This window comes from Gadus macrocephalus, chromosome 9 (genome assembly GCF_031168955.1).
Source record: "Gadus macrocephalus chromosome 9, ASM3116895v1".
NCBI lineage: Eukaryota > Metazoa > Chordata > Actinopteri > Gadiformes > Gadidae > Gadus > Gadus macrocephalus.
The window spans coordinates 7,918,068-7,945,470 of record NC_082390.1 but is presented as its reverse complement, the minus strand read 5'-3'; the positions used below and the strand labels follow the sequence as shown (position 1 = coordinate 7,945,470).

Genomic DNA, 27,403 nt, shown 5'->3' with positions numbered 1-27,403 from the left:
GAATTATTATCACACATGTGTTAGTGCTTGCCTTTTTATTTGTGTGTATCCTTTGCTGAGGGCGCAGTGTGGTTAGCAATGGCAGCGCACACCAGGTTGGGAGGACAGGAGGAAAAAAAGTGAGGCATTCGTCATCTGAAAGCAATTCCCAGGAAGGACAATTAACTTAAGGTTGAGCCATTCTCTGTAGGCAGTGTAAACAAATCAACACACCTCCATGATTAGTTGGCCTTTCTCGGAGGCGGGAGGATCCCTTGTGGACAAAGAACACGTCGGGAACATTTACAGACGTCCTGATTAGCTCACCACTGTTTTGTACATCTGCAGCCTTGGGGGGGCGGGGTACGGGGTGGGGGGGCCGTGGGTCTGAATCTGAATCCACTTGGGACTGCCCAGTCCCGTCATCGATCTAGCAGACCACGGTGGCTTCTTCTCTTCATCCGTGTTCACTCTCGGCTGCTCCGGGAGTATGGGAATGCATTGAGCGTGCACGAGGTCCATTCAATTCAACCCTGTGGTACAAGATTTGAGAAAGCCACAGCCATTAGGGTTTGGGTTCCTTCACTGCAATCTTTACAATCTGTCAGCCGATCCACAAGCCATTATTGGCGCCCCCTGTTTTGTGTTTACCCTGGCCCGTTTCCTTATAGACATCATCCATCATGGCTTCCATCGTGCTCCGGGAACCACGCTAATTGCTGCGGTGCCGAAGCAGAACTATAGCAGAAACAAATGCACATACTTAGACACGCTATTTACAGAGATAATAAATAGCTATTGGACACACTCTCGCAGTCCATTTCCCGAGATTTTTAGCTGATGTGTGCTTTGTGTGTGCTTGGTGCCTAGTGGAAGCAGGGTATTTATTTCGCCAAATAGTCTCGTAGCGGTGTCGAAAATCCGTTGGAGACTGGCCAGAGTGTACCTCGCTGTGGAAATTTCCGCTGTATACCCGGTGTGCTGGAGTGGCCTTCTGGCTTTCCATACTACCTCACCGTCTGGTTGCAAGAGGAGCCACTGAGGAGCTGAAGGTGGATGGAAATGGATAAATGGATGGAAGTCATTGTTGCGGATAAACCATGCATGTTGTGTGATTAAGTATTGAGGCCAATATTTATTGGCCAGTAATTCTCTCATGGGGAAAAATAATGATACCATTTTTTTTTTTTTGTCACACCTTTCTTTGGAGACAAAAAACTGTGAACGTTGGATTGTATTGGACAGGACACAATTGGAATGGTCGTCCTTCACAGGTTTCAAACAGTCTCCATTTTGTCTGGCTGTTGAGCAGACTTTAGTGTGTTGTTTACCAGTACACCGGTGCTCCACTGGGCTGCTCCTATGGCTGTGTGGCTGTGTGGCCTTGATGGCTCTGCTGGAGAGCGTGTTTGTTGTTGGGATTCGGTTTCAAGGTTGGATGAAGGTTCCTCTTTTTAGGGGGGGGATTTTGTCACGGCAGTTACAAACCCTACAACTTGCGTGTGTGTTTAGCTGTACAAGGCTGCGGTTACGAAGCACGTCGCTGGCTTCTGCCTTTCAGGACGCCTCCACAATGGAGACTTTATCTAAACACGAGGACGTGCAAAGTGCAAACACCGTCTCTTGTCGATTGAGCCATTTGTTTAGAACTAATCAATATTGACAAGAGATTATCTCCTTGCCAGGGCCTATAATCAGTTGGTGAAAGGCGACACCGGTCCTTTGGGTTTATACTGTAACCAAGTCTATGAATCAACGTTTGACAGCCAAACGAACACCATCCATTTCCTCCTCCGTTAAGGACGTTGGTCTTGTCCTTTTTGGGCTCGGAGGACGGAAAGGAGGAGGGACGAGGCGGCTGGCGACTGGTTTCGGCTCCCCTGGGCAGCGTGCTAATCAATAGGCTGTCAGAAGGTGTTCATCAGTTCGGCTTCCTCTGTTGATTTGCCTCATGTGGATTGCTTTCTTTACACCCTTTATCAAAGGCTCCCCGCGGGCCGTTTTGGGCCTTCTTCACAGTCACAGTTGTAGGATTTCATCCAGGAAAGCTTTTAGATCGTATGAGGGGTTTGGGTTTGTGTGGAATGGGAACAGTGAGGGTCGAGGGGAAATATGCAGATGTGTGAGAATGAAACCTTTTTCTTATTTTTTTTTTTTACAATTCATTGGAAAGAAAGTGCAGTGATGTGAATGACTTTCATCTCAGTCCGACGGTATGCAAATTGACCCGGTGGCGTGGGGCGGTACATTCGTCGCCCCAAGTCAGCGCTTGTCAACTGTCTTTGTCGGAGCCTGTTGCTAGGCAACTAACAGACCACCAGCGCCTTTTTGATGACGGGCCCGACCGAGTCGACCACACTCACTCACATGCTCCCAAAATTACAGAATTGGCTAAAGTGTACATGCTATGGTTGATGGGGGACTCTCGTAGTAGTGGAAAAGGGAGCGTATGAAGTTGGACCAAAACACAAGATGTAGACACACACATCCTTCAGAAAAAAAAAAAAAAAAAAAAGGCTTATTTTTTAAGTATGCACACACAACATGGAGGTCAAAACAAAGCAATACCATGAAACCAGGAAAAATACAAATAGTACAACAACATGATGTCATGGGATGTTCAGTAAATTCAAAGCAAAATGGTCTAATTTATTGTCACAATACCATGACTTCTGTCTCATTGGCCGACTAATGCTAAATTCTTCCCTTCGTCTTCCTCCCAGCTCTTTTTGGAGCCGTATCGAGTGGGTATCTGTTCTAAGAGATGGAAGGGATTAACAATAGAGACAAAGAGGCCAGCAGTAGGGCCGTTTTTCTGAAGGTGTTGTAATATAAATTATACCAGTTGTTCCAGTGATCCCCGGACCCGTCCCATCGTGTCCCACCCGTCTGTGTTCCAGATGGAGGAGGGCAGCCGCGGCGTCCCCCTGGGCACCCTCATTGCCCTGATGGTGGAGGAAGGGGAGGACTGGAAGCAGGTGGAGGTCCCCCCTCCGAAGGCCCCTCCTGCAGCCCCAGCTGCCGCCGTCGCTGCCTCCGTCGCACCTCCACCTGCTCCTGCCCAGCCCCCACCCCCACGACCGCCCGCAGTCCATACTATCAGCTCAGCACTGTGGGTATCACTTCCCTCCCCCCCCACTCTCCCTCCAACCGTCCTCCATCCTCACCCCCTCTCTTGCTCTCTCCCTCCCTCCCACCCTCTCCCTCCCTCAGCCTTCCCTCCCTCCCTCTCTCCCTCTCTCCCTCTCCCCCACCACCCCCCTCCAACTGTGCTCCCCTCCCTCTCTCTCCCCCTCCCTCCTCCCTCTCCCTCCCTCCCTCCCTCCAACCGTCCTCCCACCTCACCCCCTCCCCCTCCCACCTTCTCCTCTTTCCTCTCGTTGTCATCCCACCTTACTGTCTTTACGTCCAGCACACACGATTTGTCCATTTGTCTTTATTTACAGTGGCAAAAATAAGAACCTTTTTGTCACTATTTACACAACAATCAATATATTTTGCTTACAACCACTGAACGACAGATTTACTATTGTCAGTGTAAATGTTGGCGTGTTGTCCAGCTGGGCAGGTATATTCCTCACATTCAGCTGGATAGGAATGTATGGCAGATGAATTGGATCAGCTTGCTGTACTTGTGTCAGATAATTCTGACACAAAGAAAAGGCAATGAAATTCAACCCCCAAAAATGCATTCAACACAACTGAATTATTTTATATCTATCATCTGAAACATGATTGACCGTGTCTTAAAGTATTTTTTGTCGGTGTAGCTCTTCATCACGCTCACCGTCTCAAAGAGCTTCACACCTGTGTGACAGAGTCCGCTAGAGGTTAAGCCACATCCAGATAAACCACCACCACACCTTATTTTCTGTACCCTCATCATGACACACAGGTGCTGAGTAAGTTGGTTTTTCCACGGCTACGCCACAGCTTTTAATATGGTGTCACGGCGTGTTGACACAACACGGAGTCAAGTGGCATAGCGGCCTCCACAGGCTGAGAGCAGGGCTTGTTTAGTGTGCACACACAGTTATCGAATAGGGTCAGATGATTAGGCTGATGTTCGTAAACGTCTTTTCAGTCGTGCGGGTCACAAGTCCTCCTCTAAAGTAGTGTTTAATTTTCCCTCTTGTGCCTTCCTGTGTCATGTGCTTCATCTGATAAACAGCCAAGGGAAACTTAAGCAGATTATGATATCATGATCCACGAAGCAAATCAAAGAATTTCTGACGCATTAAGCAGCAAATATTTGCTACTTGTACTTGATAAATGATAAATCAATTCTCAAAATCTGTTCAGATAAATTTTCTCCCGATCTCTTAATGGTTTAACCGCTAAATTGTTGCAGCACTAGTATGTATAGTTTAGAGATAGACCGATATGTTTTTTTCAGGGCCGATACCGATTATTAGTAGTCAAGTGGGTCGATAACCGATATTCTGAGCCGATATTAATTAACAGAAAAAGGGAAAATATTGGCGTCAAAGTTTTGAATAATACAAACTCCAACACTTAACTTTATTTAAATGCCTTTAAGCATATGTTTAATAAACACAAAAGCTTATCAGATTTGCAACATAACACAATTTAAACAAATAAACAGCTCTCTAAAATTTTCCTGAACGGAACTGAGATGTTTATCTTTTACAACTGAAAATTTAAATAAATAAATAGTTCCATAGTTAAACAGCCATTATTGCCAGACAGTTTTCTGTCAGACAGATAGTGCTTTGCTGTCAGTTTCTCATGTGACACACACACACACACACACACACACACACACACACACACACACACACACACACACACACACACACACTATTCTCTAGCCATCCCCTCATCGTGCTTCCCTGTAATAAAACAAACTGAATTTTACTCTCTCTCTCTCGCACACACACACACACACTTCTTACTTGTATCACTGACTATTTCCCTATCAATATTATCAGGAACCTCGTTTCAAGTGATTAAACCGTTTAAAAACACTAAATAGCCTACAGCATCTTCACTTTAATAATCAGTGTTTATCATAGGAACAGACAGCTGCTGCTAACGTATTGGGTCTCACAGTAACGTTAGTAGTCGTGAGTTGTAGAGTTTTGCTACAGTCTGCTGAGCGTCTAGAGCCAGAGAAGGAGAAAGCGGACCGCTGGGCTAACGTTACGCTAAAAGCTAATCAGCCTTCACCTTAAAGCCGGGTTCGAGGGGCTCCATGGTTACGCAGTTGGATAGCGCATTACACAGTTGTAGAAGTATAACCACCGCTTAACGTGCTTCCCTGCAATAAAACTGGACTGAATTGAGTTTATTAGGTTTTTACTCTCTCCCTCACACACCGACTTCTACTATCACAGACTATTTCCATATCGATATTATCAGCAACCTTGTTTTGAGTGATTAACGTACTGCGAGCGAGCAGATTATCACAGACTATTTCCATATCGATATGGAAATAGTCTGTGATAGTAGAAGTCTGTGTGTGAGGGAGAGAGTAAAAACCTAATAAACTCAATTCAGTCCAGAGCATGTTTCGATAACGTTAATGGGCTCACAGTAATGTTACTAGTAGTTGTGAGTTGTAGAGGATGTTTATTACAATTTCCCGAGAGTGCTGCCTTATCTTACCTCGAAACCAAACCAGACAAAACCTTTTCTCCTCTCCGCCGTGTGTGTGAGAGCCCTCTGCATGCACAGCTTTCACTGCTGATTGGCTGTTACCCGTCGTGGCTCTGCGTGGTACCAGAGTGTGTAACCAATCAGGTGGTGCTGTGGGTGGGACAATGCTGGAGACAGCGTAGTGACAGCAGACAGAGAGGTGCGGCTGCATCAGAGCCAAAATAACCCCGTTTTAAATTGATCTCTTATCGGCCGTCGGGTAAAAAAAAAAGGCCGATGCTGATATGCGTCAAAGGCCGAATATCGGCACCGAATATCGGCACCGAATATCGGCACCGAATATCGGCGCCGATAATCGGCCCGGCCGATAATCGGTCGATCCCTAATATAGTTAGATAGATGGATTTATTTGTCAGCAAGAAGCACGTATACTTATTTTTACAGACATACATGTATGTCTGTAAAAATAAGTGGTGCAACGTTATTGCATTAATGTTTTTTATCCGATCTGTATGTAACACATCCCAACATGTCTTTTCCCCAGACTGCGTCTGAGCCCAGCGGCGAGGAACATCCTGGACTCCCACGGCCTGGACCCCCGCCTGGCCACGCCCACCGGTCCTAGAGGACTCATCACCAAGGAGTGAGTACGGGTCGCCCTAGTTTAGCCCCAGCGGCTCCGTCCCTCGCCTGATGACAGTGTTGTGTCTTCCGGAGACACGATGCTTCGCCAAGGAACAGCTGCCCTGAGTGCCTCCTTGTAGTGTGCGTTGAACCTAGAAAGAAACAGAACCGGGGAAACAAACACTTTCTCAGCTGTAATTGGTTGTACTCCAGCCTAAGGATGAAAGCGCATCCAGAGGCGTCCCGCAAAGTGTTCACATCCATATTCGGCGGCTGGACTCACCGGGCAAAGTAAAAGAGGGGGATAAAAGCTTTGTTATGTGAACCGAACCGAGTGGCACTGGCCGTATGCAATCAAAACAATGAACGCTGTTAGTCGTACATGAAGATATGTGCACTTGAGTGGCATCGCGAGCCATCGGGAGCCGTATTCCTCTTCTCCCTCCCCGTACCTCCTACTCAAGCACTGGCTGAGTAAGCTGGTTATGTCCTCGGCGGAGTCGGACGGTCACTTGAAGATGCTCGAGAGAAGGGTCGGAGGGAGGAAGGCGAGAGAGATGTGGAATAATGTGGCAGGCGAGCGTTTCATTTGAGGACCCTTAATCGCGTTATCGCGGTCTGTTTTGACTGCCTGGGGGTAGTGCTCACACAAACGTAGACACATATTTTACACACACACACACAATCACACTCACGCTTAGACTCTATCACACACACACACACACATCCAGCCGTGCGTACACACAGGCGTGCGTTCAAAGAGGCGTACACACAGGGTTACACACACACACACGCACACACACACGCACATGCACACACAAACAGCGGCTCTAATGGCTACCTACTGTCAGCACAGCCCTGATGTAACGCTGTTGTTACCCCCCCTCACTCCCTGCTGGGGAATCTCATTAAGCTGCTGCTGTTTCCATGGCAACCCAGTCTCCAGGACCCGCCGGTGACCATAGTAACGCAGGCCATATGTTGGGGAGGGGGGGGGGAATTCAGAAGGCTTGTTTTGAACGGGATCGGTAGGGTTTGGGGGGGGGGGGGGGGGGGGGGGGGGGGCGGGCGATGTGTGTTCGCGATTGCCTTTTGAACAAGCGTGCAGCAAATGGCTGTGTTTTAATATGCAAATTACATGCTAATTTGATTGCCATTTTGAATCATGAATGCTTGTTTGATTATGGAGATGCTCGTCTTGTCTGCGTGTGTGAAACACGGGCCCCCTCGAACCCACAACACGTCTTTATTAGAAAACTGTGTCATGGAGGCCAAATCTACATCCTAGTAGGAACAGGAATTATAACCTTGCTCAGTAAAATGGGTTTGCTTGAGCCTGCATGATGTATCTTTTAACATTTTGAGTCGCAATGCAGGCTTTGCTTTTGTTTGATTTCAATCCGTGACTAACTAGCAATTTATATGCACATTAAGATTAAGAAAATGGGAAAGAAAGAAAAATCAAATCAAATACCCTCTTTGTGTGGCATGCCTACTGACGCCACACTGGGTTCAGCTTATTACAATCAGGAAGTGGTCTATCGGCGCCCACATGGGGCCTGCGTGCCAGTTTATAAGCCACTGCGCCGGGGATCCGACTACATGGGTGTTTGCATGGGACTGGATGGGCGTGATGAAGGAAAACATGTTCTGTTCTGGTGGTGGTCTCCAGATTAGGGGGCTATTGTAAGACGCTGCGTGTTTGTTTGAGTCGGACTCTTAAATTCCTCGACGTGTAGGTCATGGTGTTTCTCTGCAGCCAACTGCCGTTTTAGCCTCTGGGCTCAGCCCTCTGGTATTCATTGGCTGGGTATTCAACATAAAGTGTTTTATTTAGTCTGACCCTCACACTACCAGTTATCGACCATCTCAGGTTCCTTGAGGTTCTTCGATTTACTTTTAGGGGATTTTGCTGACACTTTTAGCCAATGCCTTGCAACCATACATTCACACACCGACGGCGGAGTCAATAACGCAAAGCGAAAGCAAGCTCGTCGGGAGCAGTCAGGTCGAAGTGTCTTGCTCGGGGACACCTCGACACTCAGGAGCCGGGGATCGAACAAGGAACCTACCTCCTTAGCTACTGCCACCCCAATGTCTTCCACATTTTGTAATTTATCATGGCGTGTATTTTAGTGTTGGAAAGGATGAGACAGTTGGATGAGTTGGACATGGATATGACTCCATATACGCCAGTTTTGACTTTATTTTCAGACAATTCTAAGATAGTTTTGTTTCAGTCAGTGACTCGGATTTATGGACAGGCTATTCAATTCCCCTCTGCTTTTCCCACTGTGTGTGTGTGTGTGTGTGTGTGTGTGTGTGTGTGTGTGTGTGTGTGTGTGTGTGTGTGTGTGTGTGTGTGTGTGTGTGTGTGTGTGTGTGTGTGTGTGTGTGTGTGTGTGTGTGTGAGATCCCCAGTTTATTATTCCAGTCAGCCCCTGTCTCTCCCGGGCTTTTTGAGCTCCTGGTCTTTGGCAGTCAGTGTGACTGCAAACGGTGGATGTAAAGGGAGCGTGTCTCCTTATAGAGCACACAGGAAGGAGGCTATGATTTCATGAAGAGGTAGGAAGTTCCGATGTTTGACTCAACCACATGGTGGTGTCCATCTTGCTCGGAATACTTTGTGTGTTTCAGTTTCATAAAAAAAAAAAATAAGTACAAAGCCCAACTACAGTAACTATGCAAAGAGTAAAACTGAATAAAATGGGCTCAAAAGGGTTTAACCGGCCAGCCAAATGGGACAAAGGTGTATAAGTGAGACTGCACTAAATAACACAAAGCTAAATTGAAGTCTGAGTCTTTGTCGCACGATAAACGGATATCAATAAGTGCCTATCACTGCCTAGAAGTAATCCCTAGAAGACCTCATTCTCCTTCTGTCCAATCGCGTGGCTCATTCTCCACACTGCCTTCTCTGCCTCAATGGGAGCGACAGACTTGCAAATTCCCCACCTCATTCCCCCGTGCCCCAGGCCAAGTGGCCGGACGCTGTCTACTCAGAGGGGCACTGCGTCCCTGTTTGCCTTCGCTGACCCCCTATATGCAAAAGTGATCAGGCCCTCCAGTACAGAGAGGACATCCTGCTCTCTCCCAGCGAGACGGAACTACTGTACGGCCTGAGTGGGCGGTCATGTGCTTCACATGCCTCTCTGCCGTTGAGGCGGGGAATTCCCGCTCTCTTAATAACAACCCCTTACAATGGGAAGGAAATGAGGAAGTGCTATAGGAGGAATAGGAGGAGTCTCCTTGTCATTGGCCAGACGGTGAGCACCTGTCCTGGGGCCTGGGTCTTGGTTTCCGTCTCTGGGGCGCGACGTGGTCAGGGCATCAGGCCCTGACCCAAGAGTCCACCTGAGTGCTACGGGGCGGCGGGCCCCTGTTCCCCGTGCACTGAACCAGAACCGGACCGCTCGGCCAGGGAACAGCTGATGTGCACGCTCCTCCTCCTGAACCTGATCCTCCTACCTCTTCTCACTCCTCCTCCTCCTCATTCTCCTCATCCTCCTCCTTTACCTCTTCTTACTCCTCCTCTTCGTGCCCTTCCTCCTCCTCCTCCTTCCTCCCCTCTTGCTACTCTTCCTCCTCATCCTTATCTTCCCTATCACCTTCCTGCTCCTACACCTCTTCCTCTTACTACGCTTCCTCCTCCTCTTCCTGTTCCTCCTACCTCTCCTCCTCCTGCTCCTCTTACTGTTCCTATCGCCTTCCCTTCTCATACTGCTCTTTCTCCCCCTTATCTAAACCACAGCTGTTATCATGCCAGATCCACTGTTGGAAAACGTGGTTAATGGTTTAGGTTGTTCTGACTGCTAGGGGCTTTTAGCGTTTATTACACACTGACATTGGAACGCCTCCATTCCTGTCTCTCTCTGTCTGTGTGTGTTTGTGTGTGTATCTCTCTGCGTGCGTGCGTGTTTGTGAGAAACCCCCTTCATTTCACACCTCGACGAAGGCCGGCGTGGGAGCGGGCGCAGATGGCAGGGCCGGCCCACCTGAAGCAGGGGTGGAGGGACATTTGGTTAATCTCTCCGCCTTCACGCTTAACAGTCCCCCTCCATTCGTCTCCTTAATCTTGCCTTTGATCAGGACGATGCTGTATGTGTGTCAGTGTGTGGGCTTCGGTGAAATGTTTTCTGATGGTCAACACTTTCAACACTGTCTCCCTCACTTCACACGCGGGTTTACATGCGCCGTGCTCGCCCGGTTTCTTCATGTGGGAATGATGACATGCAGTCTCTCCTGTCTGTCACCTGATCCTGCTCTATTGTAGCGGGGGAGGGGGAGGGGTATGGTGTGATTGGCATCCGATTCTCATGACACGGTTTCACTGGCCCAGAGCGGATAACCGAGAGTTACCTCTGAGTCTCCTGATTACACACAAGACGCAGATGCACGCATGAACAAAGACACATGCACGCACAGGCTCGCATACCTTTTCACAAACTCACACACACGCACACGCGCACGCACATGCACACGCACACGCACACGCACACACAGCTCTAGCGAGAGAATTGTTACCAATAGCAACCTTTCGTCTCACAAACAAGCAGCGAGAGCATGAAAGCATACAGATGCAGCCTCCCAACGAAAGCCCCACACTATTGGAATCACTCTTTAGTTTCAGACATTGCAGAAAGCCTGCAAGCTGCCCCACATGTGCTTCCAGGATATACATAGCATTATATTAATGAATTAGGGACGTTTAAGACTCCCTTCATTATTTAATCCATAACCATAACGAATAAAATTACTTTATTCTGTAATTTTATATGCGCCTTTATATATCCAATAATAATATAATGTATTAAAACACTGTGGGCAGAAAATTGTGCTCTTTTGACCCCTAAAGTGTCTCCATCTCTTTTCAGGATGTTCAGGCTTCTCGGCCACAGATACACTTCCTGTGAAGATCACGTAGGTTGCAAATATAGGTGCAACAATTGCCCGGTTTCACTATTAGCCACGCTATTAAATGTTAAATCTATACTCCTTGCATCCCTCGTTGCATGGCATTACAAAACCCTGCAGAGTGGGCGGTGGGGGCCATTTGCTGTCCAAGCAAAAGAATAATACGTAAATGCAGGTTCTGCTATAGCTGGAATTACCGTTTTCTGTCAGCATGGTGGAGAATATTGTAACTGAATAGGCTTGTTACTGGCTGAGAGGGATGCACACCCTAACCACTAGGCTATTCTTAGGCTCTCTGTTCATAGTGCTTCTAGCCACGGGCATACTGTTGGTATCAATGGTCTGAACCTATTCTCAGCCCATCCTTGCCCCCTTTGTATAATATAATCATTTTACATTTTTACATTTACATTCAGGGCATTTGGCAGACGATCTGTCCAAAGCAACTTACAACCATTCATACAATTTCACACGCCAACGGTGGTGTCAACCATTCCAGGCGACAGCCAGCTCGTTGGGAGCAGTCAGGATGGGGTGTCTTGCTCAGGGCCGCATCGACACACGGGATCGAAGTAGCAACCTGCCGCTTACAAGTCCGCCCACTCCACCTCCTGAGCTACTGCCAAACCTAATCTTTAATAACATAACACTGGGCTCGCTTCTCCCAACACTTCCTCCCTTTATTTTGTATCAATCCCCTCCCTCCCTCCATCTCCCCACCTTCCCAGCCATCCATCGTGTATTCGCCTCAGAGATATTCTGCAGACAGAGACATGTCTCTGGGTAGGAGAAGGAGACGCACACATCTCCTGTATGCACTGCACACACACGCTCCCCGTCCACCGCTCAGTGCAGAAGGGTTCCCGGCACATCTGCATGTTTATTTATTCAGTCTTGGGTTCCGGCGGCCATGTTGCTGTGTGTTTACACTGCAGAACGCTGGCTTGTAGCACACAGCCACGGCCCAGCCTGAAGAAGCATAGTCTTCTCTCTCTCGCTCTCTCTCTCTCTCTCTCTCTCTCTCTCTCTCGCTCTCTTTCTTTCCCCCCCCCCTTGTGTGTATGAATGGGCCGGTTCACAAGATGGCCTCTCTTGCACCTCCTTTACTCTGGGACAGAACAACTAGTTCACTGGGCAGGGCTGTCCTTGTTTCCACCAACCACTATGTGATTCATCACGCGGCCGACACGTGTTGTGATTACCGTTGTGGCAGACACATGATTTGTTACAAGATGTCAAGCATCGGGTTTGTTTGTCTATGACGTTGAGGCATGGATATATTATCGATGTACAATATCTCTTTTTTTTTTTTGTTTCCTTTGTCCTCCAGTTTGTTCATCCGGTTGTGTATTCCGCAAAGCTTAATTTCTTTTCAAATAACGAACTAAATAACGAGATAAGGTAGATAAGAAAGATATCAACTTTGTTAATTCCCCGGAGGGGAAATTCTTTCAGTGCAACAGCCCAGCAGCAGTGGAAAACACAGGATCAAATGCATACCAGAAGAAAATACTTATTTTTTTTGTATCTCAAAAATAGACGCTACAGTAAAGACAAAGAGAACAACAGGGCTAACAAAACAGATGGTATCAACAATCTAAACTATAAAGTGTAAAGTGTAAAACTAAATGATTGTATCCGCTTTTGGCTCCCTTCAACATGAGTAGGCAGACCCTGGAAGGCCCTCTCGTCTGCCTCTGGCGTCCCTTTTTGAGGGTTTTCCCTTCATTTTGCAGAGATGCTCTGAACCTGCTTAAGGGGACCCCTTCCTCCGGAGCCGCCGTACCCGTGGCCGCGCCCACCGCCCCTGCTGCCCCCCCGGCCTACACCCCCGCCCCGGCCGGCCCTCCCCCAGCCCCGGGCCTCAGACCCAACATACCTCCGCTCTCCATCCCTGGGAAGCCCGGCGCTCCGGTAAGCCTCCCATCCACTGACTGGATTTCCGATCGTCCGTTTGTCAACACTAAAGACGCAGGTTTAGGCAATGCTATTGGTCACTCATTTTGAATGGAATTAAAATGTGTAAGTGTGTGTGTGTGTGTGTGTGTGTGTGTGTGTAAGGTTTCTGATTTCAGTAATGCTATCACGCAAAGGCAAAACCAAGACAAAGCGACAACTTTTTATTTTTGAAATTTGTGTACTGTTTGAGAATGATTAGGATGAGGGTGTGCTGATTCAGAATCCTACTGTGTAAAAATTGCGACTCTGGCGTGAATACTTTTTTTAGTTTGACCGCCAGTGTATTAAAATGTAGCCCACATTGGTGAGAAGGCCTCCTGCTTACTACCAGGTGGTCTCTAGACCGCCAGACTATCATCCTGATAACTGCTTAACAAAGTTTTCTTAGAAACTCACATTCATACAATGATTCACCCAGCCACTCGTGTGGAGCAGTTAGGACAAACAAGCTGTCTTGCCTCAGGGACACGTAGGTTGCAAGAGCAAATGCCAGGTGGCCTTCCCTACCACCTGAGCTGCAACGCCGTCCGACCGTGTTTCTCACCCTGCGCTCTCGCTCACCCCGGTCTCTCTCTCACCCTGCTCTCTCTCCCTCCCCCCTCCATCTCCTCACCATAGGGCACCTTCACCGACCTCCCAGCCTCCAACATCCGGCGCATCATCGCTCAGCGGCTGACCGAGTCCAAGACCACCATCCCCCACGCCTACGCCAGCGTGGACTGTGACATGGAGGCCGTCATGAAGCTACGCAAAGACCTGGCCAAAGGTAGAGCTCCACACACGGCCACACCCCGCTGCCAGCCAATGAGGTCAGACCCGCGAGTTGGGGTCATAAGGTCAGGGTCATGTTCTAAATACGGTGGCTCGGCCGGTAGATTCTTCCACGCTGGGAGGCAATACGACAACACTGCAACGGTACATCCTGATCCTGTCCTCCCCCTGAGATGGGCTATTTATGTTCTGTTTGTGTTTAGTGTGCCTGCGTGGACACATATGTGGACACACACACACACACACACACACACACACACACACACACACACACACAGCGGTTGCCCTGACGGTGTGACTTTGGCAAAGGGAACAGTCATGGTTATTTGTGGAGACAGATGTTGTCAAAGCTTCTTCACATGAGTGCTCGGGACCGAGGGGAATCTGTTTCATACGTTGTATGTCCGTGTACGTCCGCTCATCCGTGGCCATCGTTTTCCTCGCTTCAGTGTGGCCCTTTTCAAACCTCTGGGTTATTATTTATTTCATTTGAGCAGCCTACGTTGACTGAGGATCTCCTTGTAATGATATGTACAAACACCTTGAATGAGATCTGGGTGGCGTGATGGATACCGTAATCATAGTAATTTTACCTCTGTAATGGTTCGGATTCAGACTCCTAAAATGGCACCCTTCAAACACAGTCGTCCAGTCCTAACGATGGTAATCTTCTCCTTCAGTCTCGTATTACTTATAAAAGACAGCGTTTGGCTGTGGTGATGACGCAGGTAGGACAAGCGCCGCTGTGGTTGTTCTGTTTGACTGCACATTTCCCTTCCCACGCTGTCGTTCAGAGAAAGGTATGGTGAAACCTCTCTGCACCGCTCAGTTGTTTACCCTCTTCCACCTCTCCTCGGCTCACCGCAGCCCTTATTAACGTCCTCCCTCTCTGACATCGACGGCCCGATGGTTTTCAAACTAGCGGCCCCATCCGGCACAAAGGGCTCTTTTGAAAGCCTTGGTTGCCTGAGCAGTTCATTAAGCTGGCTGTGTTCAGGCAGAACGCTACACGAGTCCTCCCTATTCCACCAGAGAGATGCCTCTCACCAACGCTGTTCATTTTAAAGCTTCTCATGACTCCTACTCAAAACCTCGGTCTTATTAATGGTCTTGGTTATAAACCAGCCGGATGTATCCATGTGCTCTTCAAGTTAAACGGGTGGCATTTGAAGACCCATATGCATCTGAAAGTGACTTGAATGGTTAGGAGTCACGGAGGACTACCTCCTGACACCAGTGATGAACGCTAGGAGTGGGGATGGCTCTGTGGAAGGGGATAGCAAGCAGCAGAGCATGCGATCGGGAAAGTGTCTCTCTGTCCTCTGGATTTTAGGTGCGAGGTCTCCGGTCTCTATTCTTAGGATCTCCCCCTCTCACACAAACTCCCCACAAACACGCGTTCCCCAGACCAAAGGTTGCTGCTCTTAAGTTGTTATAGCATGCTAATGAACCGTGCGTGGATCTTACACTATTTAGGCCGGATATCACAAGGAATTTAGAAATCCCGTTACTGATAATCAAAGAACTAGCTAGATCTTATCAATGCACTGGCATTAAATTGCAGAAGGGATATTCTTGTACTCTAGGGCTGTATCTCAAACAGAAAGGATCTATTATGCATCGTCTGCTGTGGACCATGACTCAAGACGGTTTTATTTGATTAAAATCAATTTCCCCAGCAGTCTCAAGGGTTAATGTTGGTTACTCTTTGACAGAATGTGACGGCCATTGCTGACTGTGTTTTGTGTGTGTGTGTGTGTGTGTGTGCGCGTTTGCGTGTGTTTGCGTGCGTATCCTCTTCGGTGGTCCCCTCTTTCTTCCTTTTATTCAGAGGCTGAACAATGTCACGGTTAGCTCATTAATCATCCTGCTTACACAACGCATGATGTCGGTCACCCTTTGGGGGGGTCTGTCACTCTTTGGGGGTGTATGTCACCCTCCGGGGGGGGGGGGGGGGGGTCTTTCACCCTGAGCTACTAGGGAAGAGCCTGGCCTGTGGCAATGTCCTCCCTGTGTTTAGGACAGTAGCTCATGCAGCATCGGCTAGCGGCTACGTGCTACCAAAGGTTGATAATGAGGAACTGGTCTATAAATGTTCATGAAGTTCTGTCTGATCTGTATCACGTTTCATTCACCTCAATTATTTTTTTAAAAATGGATTCTCTCTTTTTTGCAGAACAGGTCAAAGTTTCTGTCAACGACTTTGTCATCAAAGCGGCCGCAGTCACGCTCAAAGTAAGTCTTGTGGAAAGTAGGTTTCTGTGACGTACTTTCTATCTTTAGGAGGCCACATTGAGGCCAAGAGGTTACATCAAGGCAACGATATTAGAGCATTTAGTTCTGTAGAACACATTGACAGAGTCTCCCCCTGTCAACTTCTCAATAATACTACATTTACATTTTACATTGAGTGGATTTTTCTTATGCTTTTATCCAAAGCGACTTAGAACCATTCATGCACACATTCACACACCTACGGCGGAGTCAACCACGCAGGGCGACAGCCAGCTCGTCGCGAGCTGTTATGGTGAGGTGCCTTGCTCAGGGACAGCGCGACGCTAGGCGAAGGGGGGATCGAACTAGCAACCTTTTCAGTTAAAAGTCAACCCGCTCTACCTCCTGAGCTGCTGCCGCCCCTGATCAAATACTAATCAAATGAACGGGTGAATGAGGAACATGCGATTTGTCCGCACTTCATATTCGTATTCAGTCAGTCTTGCTAGCGAGCCACCATGCCAACTCCATCGGGAGGAGATATGCTCATTCTGCCCTGAAATCGGTGTGTGCACAACACATGCCTATTTTTATTGGTCGCCGCTCAGCATCGTTTCCATGCCTACTGGACGATCGCTGTGGCAACAGGCGTGTGACTCACTGCCCCCGAGCGGGCCATGCCCAGAACGCTGGCACTAACATGGCCGCCTTATGCGTTTCTATGCATTTGTTTTGCTGCAGGTGATATCCTATAGAAAAGTGACATGCTGCATTAGTCTTTCCCAGCGTTCCCCCCCCCCCCAACCCTAACCCCAGTCTCCTCATGAGCAATTGTTGTGTAACAGAAGTCGTCAGTCCATTCACCCTCTCACAGGTTGATCAGATCTTCAATTTTCCCCCCAAAAACAGGAAATGCCGGAGGTAAATGTCACCTGGTCCGGGGACGGACCCCTGGCGCTGGACTCCATCCACATCTCCATTGCCGTGGCGACGGAGAAAGGGCTCATCACCCCCATCATTAGGGACGCAGCCGACATGGGGGTCCAGGAGATTTCTGCCACTGCTAAGGTAGCGACTGATGACTGCTTCCTGTTCTAGCCAGAACCCCAAGGTCTTCAGAGTCCAGAGGGGGACTGGCTTACACCGGGGCCGAGATCCAAACCTTCCGATGAAAACCTCGAGATGCTGTGGGTAGCATTTAGGAGTGTCACTTTTGTAAGAAATTAGAGAAATTAATTTTAGTTGGGGGAATGCTCTGTGGGAAGATCTGTATCAGGTTGACTTTGTCTGCCTCCTTGTGAGACAGTTTCTTGATCTCTTGAACGCTCGCTTGACATCAGGGCATTGCCCCCGTCGGGATACACTATGCCTTCGATCACATGTGCTTCTGCTGTAAGTGTTGTAATGCAACACTTCTTTGTATCAGAGCGAGAGAGGGAACTAAATATCACGCTCTCTTCCGCTTACAGGACATATTGCAGAAATGGGGGATAGAAACGCGCAAACACAGGAAAGTAACTACACACCAGGAGCAAAGTTTCGCTGTTCGCTTTGGTCGCTCAAGTCGCTCATGACGTACAATTCAATTATGCAGACGCATTTAAAGGAGCCGTATGCGTTTAGTAGGCCCTACAGACAGCCATATCAAATAGTGAACTCTCCCATACACCTTGGCCATATTGCCGAGACGGTTTTGCTTGTTCGATAAAGTGCTTCGACAACAAGTAGGACAGTGATTCCCCCCAATACAAAAAAAATCCTAAAATGTAGGCTAATTACAACCGAGAACAAAAAACCCTGCGTGCTGTAGTAGTTAAAATATGTTTCACTGATCTGGATCTGCAAATCATGATCTGCACTCATTCGTCGCATTCAAAACAAATAGACATTCGCGCACATGGCTAATTTGCATACGCGCACAGGACTGGTTGGCTCCGCAAGGCAAATAATGGAACATATCGATCTATCTAGGCTTTTCTGTCTATCTATCTATCAACGCGTGTCTAGTTTTAATGTGATGTATTGTGTGTATGTCCAGTCAGACTTGTTCTGTGTGGTCTTGTAGGCTACTGTCCTGTGTGGGCCGAACCACCTAAATGGATTCCCGACGATTTGTGTCGTTTGGTATTAATAAAGACTTTACTAGGCTTTCTATCTATCTAGACTAGATATATCCCTTGTCATTTATCCCTCGTCTTGTCGATTAGTTTGTTTATGTGACGATTTCAAAAACCGTTTTGGTTTTGTTTAAAGCATGCTACACGCGATTGGTTGGTTAGATTGGTGGCATGGAGAGCAAATTAAAATTATTCCCGCTTAAATACGAACGTTCTAGATGTAGCCTATAAATACTCCCGCTTATCATCACTTGATATCCAAACCACTACGGCGTTTCGATCTCTGAACTGAAAAGGGGTGGGTTCGTACAACACCGGGTGCCCAGTTACAGCCGCGATTAATACTTCAGCCGACATTTTGTTCAGTGAGTGAATAAAGGTAGGTAGGAACCAAAGTGCCTGCCGATGTTCCCTGGGATCCACGCAAGCGAAGAGCGTCTACATTCCGATTGGCTGTCAGTGTTTGGCCGCTGAAGCGAATAATAGTCATTTGCATAAAGTTAAAAAGTTTTCAACTTCTTTTTGACGCTCTGGTCGCTCAACTTTGGCCGCTGGTAGCGTTGGTCGCTTTGGTCGCTTTGGTCGCTCTTGCCCATAGAAAGTGAATGACTTCCGGCGATTTGGTCGCTCAATTCGCTTCTGGTGTGGACGGACAGTAATAAATTCTAACTAAAAAAATTGTGAACAACGTTGCGGTGTGGCCAGTGAACGCGCGCACCGCTGTCAATATCACCCATTCCACTTCCGCTTTAGCTTATCAGAGTGGCGTCGGTCCGACCCCAGAGTTCACAATCCAGCGCCACACAAGTTCAACCATGCAGCCCGACCAGAGACCTCCTCTAGCAGGGGCTCGGTCTGTCCACCCAGAGCTGGCACGATCTACTGGGTCGTCACGGCAACCGCCTCCCCCTCATCCCAGCCCTGATCGCGTACCAGTGTGTGCGTAGCCTCCCTGCAGATCATGTGATCCTCCCCCCCTGCCCCTGTTGCGCTGCATGTATAACGTGCTTCAGGGTTGAGGCGATGAAACTGATAAGGTCTGTGGTCCCATCAGATTAAATATGTATGGGACTTATTTGTTTTTAGGTTTCCTTGAGTTGCCAGGATGTTATTGGCTTATTGGCATCCCAGCGTCCCCCCTCGTGGCCGGGGCTGAAAGCCATGACAGATATTGATTTATTTATTCGCTCCTAGACTTTCATCAAACCAATAGCCTACAGTAGTCTACCGCTGGGTTAGCTAATGAACTTTAATGGGCTTGAATGGCAAACAACAAAGTCTGTTGTGTTTCTAAAGGCATCATGGGTCTTGTAGCTCTTGTCGTCTTTCTGTTGTCTTGGCAACGACAAAATAATGAACTTTCCCAGCATGACCCATGATGGAATGATTGTTTGCATGCGTGTGTGTGCGAGTTGTCAACATTTCAATACGTTGACCCATCTTTGTCACCAGGTGTGTGTCTGTGTGTCTGTGGTGAGGGATGATCCGTGTGATGTAAGGTGAGTGTTTATTTTTTAATCTGTGATGCGTTGCCTCTCCCCAGGCGTTGGCCCAGAGGGCTCGGGACGGGAAGCTGAAGCCAGAAGAGTACCAAGGGGGATCGTTCAGGTAACATACACTCACTCGCTCACTCAATCGCTCACTCGCGAGTGAGTGAGTGAGTGAGCCTGATGTCCCGGGTTCACCTCTCCCTGGATGTCCCATTGGCCGTGCCCATAACGATTAACTTACCACCGTGAAGGGAGGGAGTCGCTGTCATCCTCAGCTGTTAATGGGCCCACACGCCGCTGGCCGCATGTATTATGCATGTGGTGGTGGTGGAGTCTCCTCGTAGCTGGGGGGCCGTCCACCACGGACCAGGGGGAAACCAGGGTTCATCGCGTTGAACCCCTCAGGATGAGCACGCCTCCTCCACGTCTTTGACTTGCATAATCTGATTTATGTACGCGTGTTTGTTTCTTTTATATTATACCTGGATGATAGTTATTTTGTGTTTGCATTCATGTGAATGCTATACAGTGTATACACGCTCAGGCTTTATTTACTGTAGTCTTTATTGTGAGGCCGGGGGAACTGGATACCTCCGATACCTTCATAGAAAATAGAGAATAGAAAGAAAATAACATGAACACGAAAAAATACAGAAAGGGTTAGTAATGCATATAAACACTACCCAAACTATACAAGCCCAAGTTTGTTTAAGTTGTAGAATCCCATATTCTCGACAGTATTTACAATATACTGTTGATAATTATTTTTTTAAATCAATCGATAGCAAACTAATTCGGTACAAACCTCCTCCTCCCCACTCTCCCCTTTCTCATCTCCTCTCTCTCCTCCTCCTCTCCATCTCTCTCTCTCTCTCCTTCTCCTCCCCACTCTCACCTCCTCCCCATCACTCTCCCTCTCCTTCTCCTCCCCACTCTCCCTCCTCCTCCCCATCCTCAACTCTTCCCCATCTCTCTTTCTCTCCTCCTCCTCCCCACTCTCACCCCCTCCTCCTCACCGGTCTCACTTCCTCCTCCTCCCCATCTCTCTCCTTCCTCCTCCTCCCACTTTCTCCATCCTCCCCTCCCTCTCCTTCCCTTTCCTCCCACTCTCCCCACCCCCTGCAGCATCTCCAACCTGGGCATGTTCGGCATCAGCGGCTTCAGCGCGGTCATCAACCCGCCCCAGGCCTGCATCCTGGCGGTGGGGGGGTCGCGGGCGGAGCTGCGGCCGTCGGCCGACCAGCAGACCCTGCGCACCCAGCAGCTGATGACCGTCACTCTGTCCAGCGACGGGCGGCTGGTGGACGATGCCCTGGCCTCGCGCTTCCTGGAGAAACTCAGGGCCAACCTGGAGAAGCCCCAGCGCATGGCCCTGGTCTGATGACCGCGAGGAGGGGGAGAGATACAGTGGGGGGAGAGGGGGGAGGGGGAGAGAGAGAGACGCAGGGATAGTCTGTCAGACCAACCAATCACCTCTACAATGTTCAAACTTCACAGGGAGACAGGAGCAGGGGAGGGGAGGAAGGGTTGGGAGAGAGAGAGAGCAACAACAACAAGGCACTCGCAAAAGGGCCGCGATAAAGCCTGGCTCTGCATAAAGGTTTCACATCACGGGTTAATCCTCCGTGTTCACGAGGAGTATGTGCACCGCCCTGATCCCTGTGTCTCACTCTGTGTTTCATGGCTCCTCTGTACATCGTTTCTAGTGTTTAACAGTCCAGCTCTTCTGTGGCTGAACCCTGGCCTTTTAAAGTCCCTGATCAGCAGGTGGGGGAGCAGCCTAACACTGGACAGCTTCTAGAGGGGGGGGGGGGCGCGGACTTTAGAGCGGCCAACCCGGCCAAATGTTACTTTTACTGTGGAGGAGAAGTCATCTTTTAGGAGTAGGAAGGTGAGCAACGTCAATTTACAAATATGTCCCTTCTTCCGATGGGAAATTAATTGCGTGTAAATATCGAATAGTTCAAAAATAAAGTTTGTTTATAATTGCAAATTCTATCTTAATTTATTTTGAACCTCCAATGGAATTTCACAATTAGTTTCAACCTTCAATAAATACTGTTTTCCCGGCCCCGTTTGTATATTTTCTCTCCAGTTTTGATGCGATGACCTTGCACATCTGTCCGCTCTCTGTGTGAGGGCGAAGCCGTGTTGGTATTCTTTGGTCCTACTGACTGGTGCATCTGTTGTCGTGGAGGAACACCAAATCCAGGCGATCGCTCTGTGCTTCTGTAACTTTATTTACCATGAAACCTTTGTGAACTTCTTTCAGAATGTATCAGTCGAATCAATGTGTACAAACAACAAGGTAATAAAGAGGCGTGTGGTGTCTTTGATGCCACTAACATCCCGTCTGTGTCCTCCTGAAATGTTTAACAGCCACCGACGCTGAATGCAGATTGTTGTATTTTTGGTTTGTGTTATAATTGATCTTGACTGGGAATAATAGGGCTCGTTCCAACCTGAACAATTAGCTTGTCGGAGAGAGTCGTTTGATCTTGGCTCACAGATGTGTGGACCAGATGTTGCTCAAACCCTTTGTGTCAGCTTGGATAGCACCTGCGTTATTGTGGATGGACAATGTAACAAGCACCTGCTGCAGAATTCACTCCACCCTCCTTTTTCCTGGTGACTGCTCTGTCTCTCCGCACTGGGATTAGACTAGCAGGGCACTTTATAAATCCCAGGTGGGGGATTTCAGGTGCACAGTAATTATAAAACATGAAAATTATAGGCACATTAAAAGACACATGCGGACAATTCATCTGTGTACATAATATGAGCAGTATTGATAATTAATAATTGATTTATATTGTGCATTTAGAATTACTCAAAGACGCTTTACAGAGTTAACACAAAATAAAATCGTTTAATAAAAACATGGGAGTAAAAAGCTTATAATAAAGGAAGGGCAGAGAAGGGAAGGAGGTTTTGTGGTGAAAGCTTTTTTCGAAGTAGCAATGTTCATGTAAATGCAACCAATTAATGTCAACATTATAGACCGTTGAGGTAGAGAAGCACATGTACAGTAATTGATGACTTGGGTCATCCACATTGCCTTTTAGAGGTTAACAAGCCTAACCCTATTTTTTATTATGAGGCTGCAGCCAGCAATTCATGCTCACTCTCCTTTGATATAATTCTGCTTTGAAGAGTCTAGTGCTGCTCATATATTCATTTGACTGCTGGCCGACGCACAAGAACCAGGAATTTCCATCAAACTTAATTTAATCAAAGCAAAGGGAGGAGAAAATTGCTTAAAATTGCTGATAGTAGCTTCACTCTAAAGACCAAGCAGTTGGTGTTCTCTAGATATAGGAGGCTTCTGCCTCTCCTGTAAACGTCTTGAAAAGCCTAATCTATACGTCTCCATCCGTCTGCAGCTGCATCGCCCACACCCTGCAGAGGAGGAGGTGTGAGCCACGCACCAGCTGTCGCAAGGAGATACGCTGGTGCCTCTGAACCGGCCAGAGATATGATGGACAGAAGAAAGAATATTATCCACCTCCATCGTCACATGAAAAAGATCCTGTTAAGAGTCTTCTCGTTAAACTGTTATCGTGTTTATATAAGTACGCTTCGACTGAGGATGAAGGAAGGGGGAAAGCGATGTGGACCCAGGTTGTGTTCCTGCCAGTGCTTGCTGTATGTGTTTTATAAAGTGTCAATCTATTAACTGTATTAACCTCCCTCACGCGGCAGGTGAGGGAGGAACATCTGAAGGAGCATGCCTCCCACGCAAACATGAATGTGGGAGAACATACAGTCTCGTCACAGTCTAGCAGACCTGGAGCCTTCCGTGGCTGCTGCACTCTAACGGAACTTGGCTGCCCTCAGCTCCTGGAGGTGGGTCCAATGCAGAGATCCCCTTTAATGGTTTGTGTGCAGTGACAATCAAGGGGAATCTGGTGGTGATCTGATGCTTTGGTTCAGACCACCACCACAACCATCACCACTGACCACCTAAACCTAGGCTTAACACCACCACAATGACGTCAGCGGGGCCCGTTATGGGTGTCGTTCCCCTGCAGGAGGAACAATTGGCTGCTTGCTGGGGCTCGTTACAGCTCCCACACACCCCTGGCTACTGCAACCAAACTCTGACATTTCCTCCGCATCCCTGACAATAAAGTGACATTTGCCCTCTGCTGACAGGCAGCCGCCAGTCCTGTTGTGAGACAACCGAGGAGGAGAGCTGTGATGTGAACGCCTCCTGCTGAGCTTGAGATGAATATAAGCACAGGGGTCTTTCAGTGTCTGTTCCCATGTGGTGTGTGGATGTGTGTGTGTGTGTGTGTGTGTGTGTGTGCGTGCGTGTGTGTGTTTATGGATGTCTGTGTGTATGTGTGCATGCGTATGTGTCTGTGTGTGTGCACGTGCATGTGTGTGGTGTATTTGTGTTGGGGAGGGGGGGGTCCATCACTCGTCCGCACCACCAGGTGTGTGGGTCAGAGTCAGGGTTGCACTGCGAGGAGCAGTTGGACGTGAGGTGGTTGCCATGGATACCAAGAGAGTTTTTAGTCTGCGGTTCTCCGGGTACCAATCTTCAAACGTCTCTCCAATGCATAATGCAACGGCGCGCGTGGCACACACACGCACATGCACACGCCGCGCTGACGCCTCTGGTTCTGGAGGTAGAAGTCCAAGATGTAGAGCTCTGATTGGCTGGCTTGGCGGGGTTAAGGCGAGGATGACTGATACTGGTTCAGAGCTTTTGATGGAAGCAGGAGGGGGAAGAGAGGGAAGAGAGGGAGAGGGTGGGGTAATCTTAACTGTTTACCCCAGCAATCAGAGAAGCTCCCTGGGGCCTCATAGCGCCAGCACTCTTAACATAGCTCAACGTTGTAGGATGACAGGTGGGTCCAATCAGAGGATCCATTTTGGGTTTATAAACAAAGGACCTGAGTCTATCAGTATTTACAACGTAGTTTTGACTACCATCAGATGGTTTGACTACTTTGGACATAAACATGACTCTACAAGCTTCTTGTATTTCTTTATCTGTTATATTTCCTATCTTTATTTTTCTCTTTCTCTCTCTTTACCTTTGGATCATTCTATTCTCTCTCGCTGTCTATCTCTCTGGTCTCTCTCTCTCTCTCTCTCTCTCTCTCTCTCTCTCTCTCTCTCTCTCTCTCTCTCTCTCTCTCTCTCTCTCTCTCTCTCTCTCTCTCTCTCTCTCTCGCTGTTACACCATGTGTGAACTGGCTTTGTGCTTGTGAAAGATTTCTCATCCCCAGTCTCTGTACGAGTTGTTTCAACCATTGTAGATGGATTTCCTCTGCTCTCAGAGTCGCTCGCTGGCACCAGCACTCGTCCTTTCACTTCTCTTTTCCAGAGGAGCTTGCGAAACCGTGTCCCTCTGTCTGTGAACCTCTTTCTTCATGTCCATGCTTCCCTCCTCTCCTCCACCAGAAGCAGCAGCAGTGCAGAGGTGAACAGGTGTAAGGTGGAACATCTGCCCGCTCTGCTCCGTTCGCTCGCCCGCTGTTTACTCACGCCGCCGGTGACCCAGTTAGGCGAGGACACATTCCAGCCAGGCTACACAGAGCGCTCTGTGAAACCCTTTGGCTGTTCAAACACCGCCTGCTTTTACCGTCCCCGCCGCCAAACACAGGCAGGGCCCTGGTGGTGTTGTTGCTGCTCTTTTGAAGTGGCCCAGTCAGGCTCCTGTGAATGGGCCGCCCATTCAGCCAGACGCCACCCCCATCACTACCCCTACCCCCACCACCACCTCTACCTCCACCACCTCTGCCCCCACAACGACCACCATCACTGCCACCACCACCACCACCACCACCACTACCACAACCACAACCCCCAGCACCACCACAAACACCAACGCCACCACAACCACCACCACCACAACACCGATACTATCCTCGAGTTTAAAACCACACCTCCATAAGAGAACCCTCTCTCGTCAACGCTCATTCGGACACCAATATCTTAATCAGCATGGCACCCACTTAGACCTTAGGAAGGTTCTGTTTAGAGACACATACAGATATATTTGAATAGTATTTGAAGCGACCTTTGATAGTTTCGGGACCAGAAAGAAGGATCGAAGAAGGGATCCAGCTAAGCAACGTTGTTGGAATCGAAACTGCTGCCGCTCCAATCTGTTTGGCACACCGTCCGTCTGGTTAACACCAACTACCTCACTGTTTCCTGTGGTGGCGTAACAAACGGAGCAGAAGATGTATGAATAGACCCGGCCTCTTCTATCTAAAACGAACCATCTCACTAGGGCAAGAGCTCTGTGTTGGCTGATTCATACCAGATATTGACCGTTGTTTACTGTTTGCAGAGCGAGACAGCCGCCACGGCTCTCACACTGCGCTGGGTATTTTGACTCCAGCTGACAGATTCAGGCTCTGATCGCTGCTCTGCACATATAAGGGCATCTCCAGTCGGCCCTCGGTCCCGTTCTGCTCTGACGGGCGGGCCGGGGGGGGGGGGGGGGGAGGATCGCACGTTGCCAAACTGGAATGCAGTCAAAGTGCCGTCGGTCAGTCAGCCCGGTACACCGCCTGGATTCCCTACCACAGCGGTGGCCTGATGAGAACGTGGGCTTGCGTTTGTTTGTCCGTGCCGAGCAACAGCGGTGACGGCTGGAAAGTCTCCTGGATGCGTGCTTGCTGACTCAGCGATGGATGTGTAATTTAGGTTTTAGTCATTCCCGCCGTGCAGCTGTTTCCCAGACTGCCCCCGTGCTACTCACTCTTTCTCTAGTTGGGTGGGTGTATGTTGTAGTCTGCAGACGTAACCTGCTGCGCTAAATCACTTATTACCCGAAAAAGTCAGATTATCTCCATCCCACACTCTGATCTATCATCCTCCCGCTCTCTCCACCTCTGTCTGTCTGTCCTTCTCTCCTCCCTCTCTCCCCGTGTCTCTCTCTCTCTCTCTCTCTCTCTCTCTCTCCTCTCTCTCTCTCCTCTCTTTCTCTCTCTCTCTCTCTCTCTCTCAAACTCTCTCTCTCTCTCTCTCTCTCTCTCTCATCTCTCTCTCTCTCTCTCTCTCCTCTCTCTCTCTCTCTCTCCCCTCTCTCTCTCTATCCCCTTCCTCCCTCTCTTTCTCCGATTCACTTTTCTACTTCATCATTCATTGATGGCATCCAAGATGCCACGGCCAATGCATGCCATCTTCAACATAATTAAATTCTCGACTCACCCCAAATAACTTGTGTTAACAATTAACTGCATGATAAAATGTCAACTTGGTAGTTTACCTTCGTCGTTGCAAAGTTGTCCTTTGCTCACATCAATGGACTGATGGATTATCTTTTTCTACATCAAAACCACAAGGGAATTAAGTAAAAGGAGATCAGCAATAACACACTGACCCACACACTGGTCGACAGAGATGTGGTCTTACTGGTTGGTCGTGACGTTGTATACACACAGAGAAAAAGTAGGCCAGTCATTGTTCTCTCAGACAAAGTCAAATGGGCTGAACGATCTCGCCTCTCCAGAGGGTCTCCGTCTCACAAAGCCACTGAATAATCACGCTCTCCCGGGTGACTTTATAATTGCTCAATGCTTTTTGCTTTTATTAATTCATTAATTTGTTCTTGTTGACAGAGCAGTCTCTCTCGACACCCGCACGGTTGCGGATGTGGTTTTTCGTTTACATCTGATGTGTATCGGTAGGTGCCTGGGAGATGAATGATAAACAAACATCGCCTGGCAACAAGGTCAAACAAGAAGTGGC

General features: G+C 48.5%; 1 protein-coding gene across 1 annotated transcript in view; it reads left to right on the top strand.

The window, feature by feature from the left end:
* pdhx (pyruvate dehydrogenase complex component X) overlaps positions 1-22,037 on the top strand; it is a 32,441-nt gene extending 10,404 nt beyond the window's left edge. The window contains exons 4-11 of the mRNA XM_060060587.1: positions 2,880-3,091; positions 6,143-6,241; positions 12,873-13,050; positions 13,714-13,861; positions 16,043-16,101; positions 16,990-17,148; positions 19,741-19,805; positions 20,813-22,037. Of these exons, the coding sequence (XP_059916570.1) occupies positions 2,880-3,091; positions 6,143-6,241; positions 12,873-13,050; positions 13,714-13,861; positions 16,043-16,101; positions 16,990-17,148; positions 19,741-19,805; positions 20,813-21,068 (1,176 nt within the window). The 3' untranslated portion in view covers positions 21,069-22,037. The remainder of the gene's footprint in view (positions 1-2,879; positions 3,092-6,142; positions 6,242-12,872; positions 13,051-13,713; positions 13,862-16,042; positions 16,102-16,989; positions 17,149-19,740; positions 19,806-20,812) is intronic.
* Positions 22,038-27,403: the final 5,366 nt, after the last annotated feature.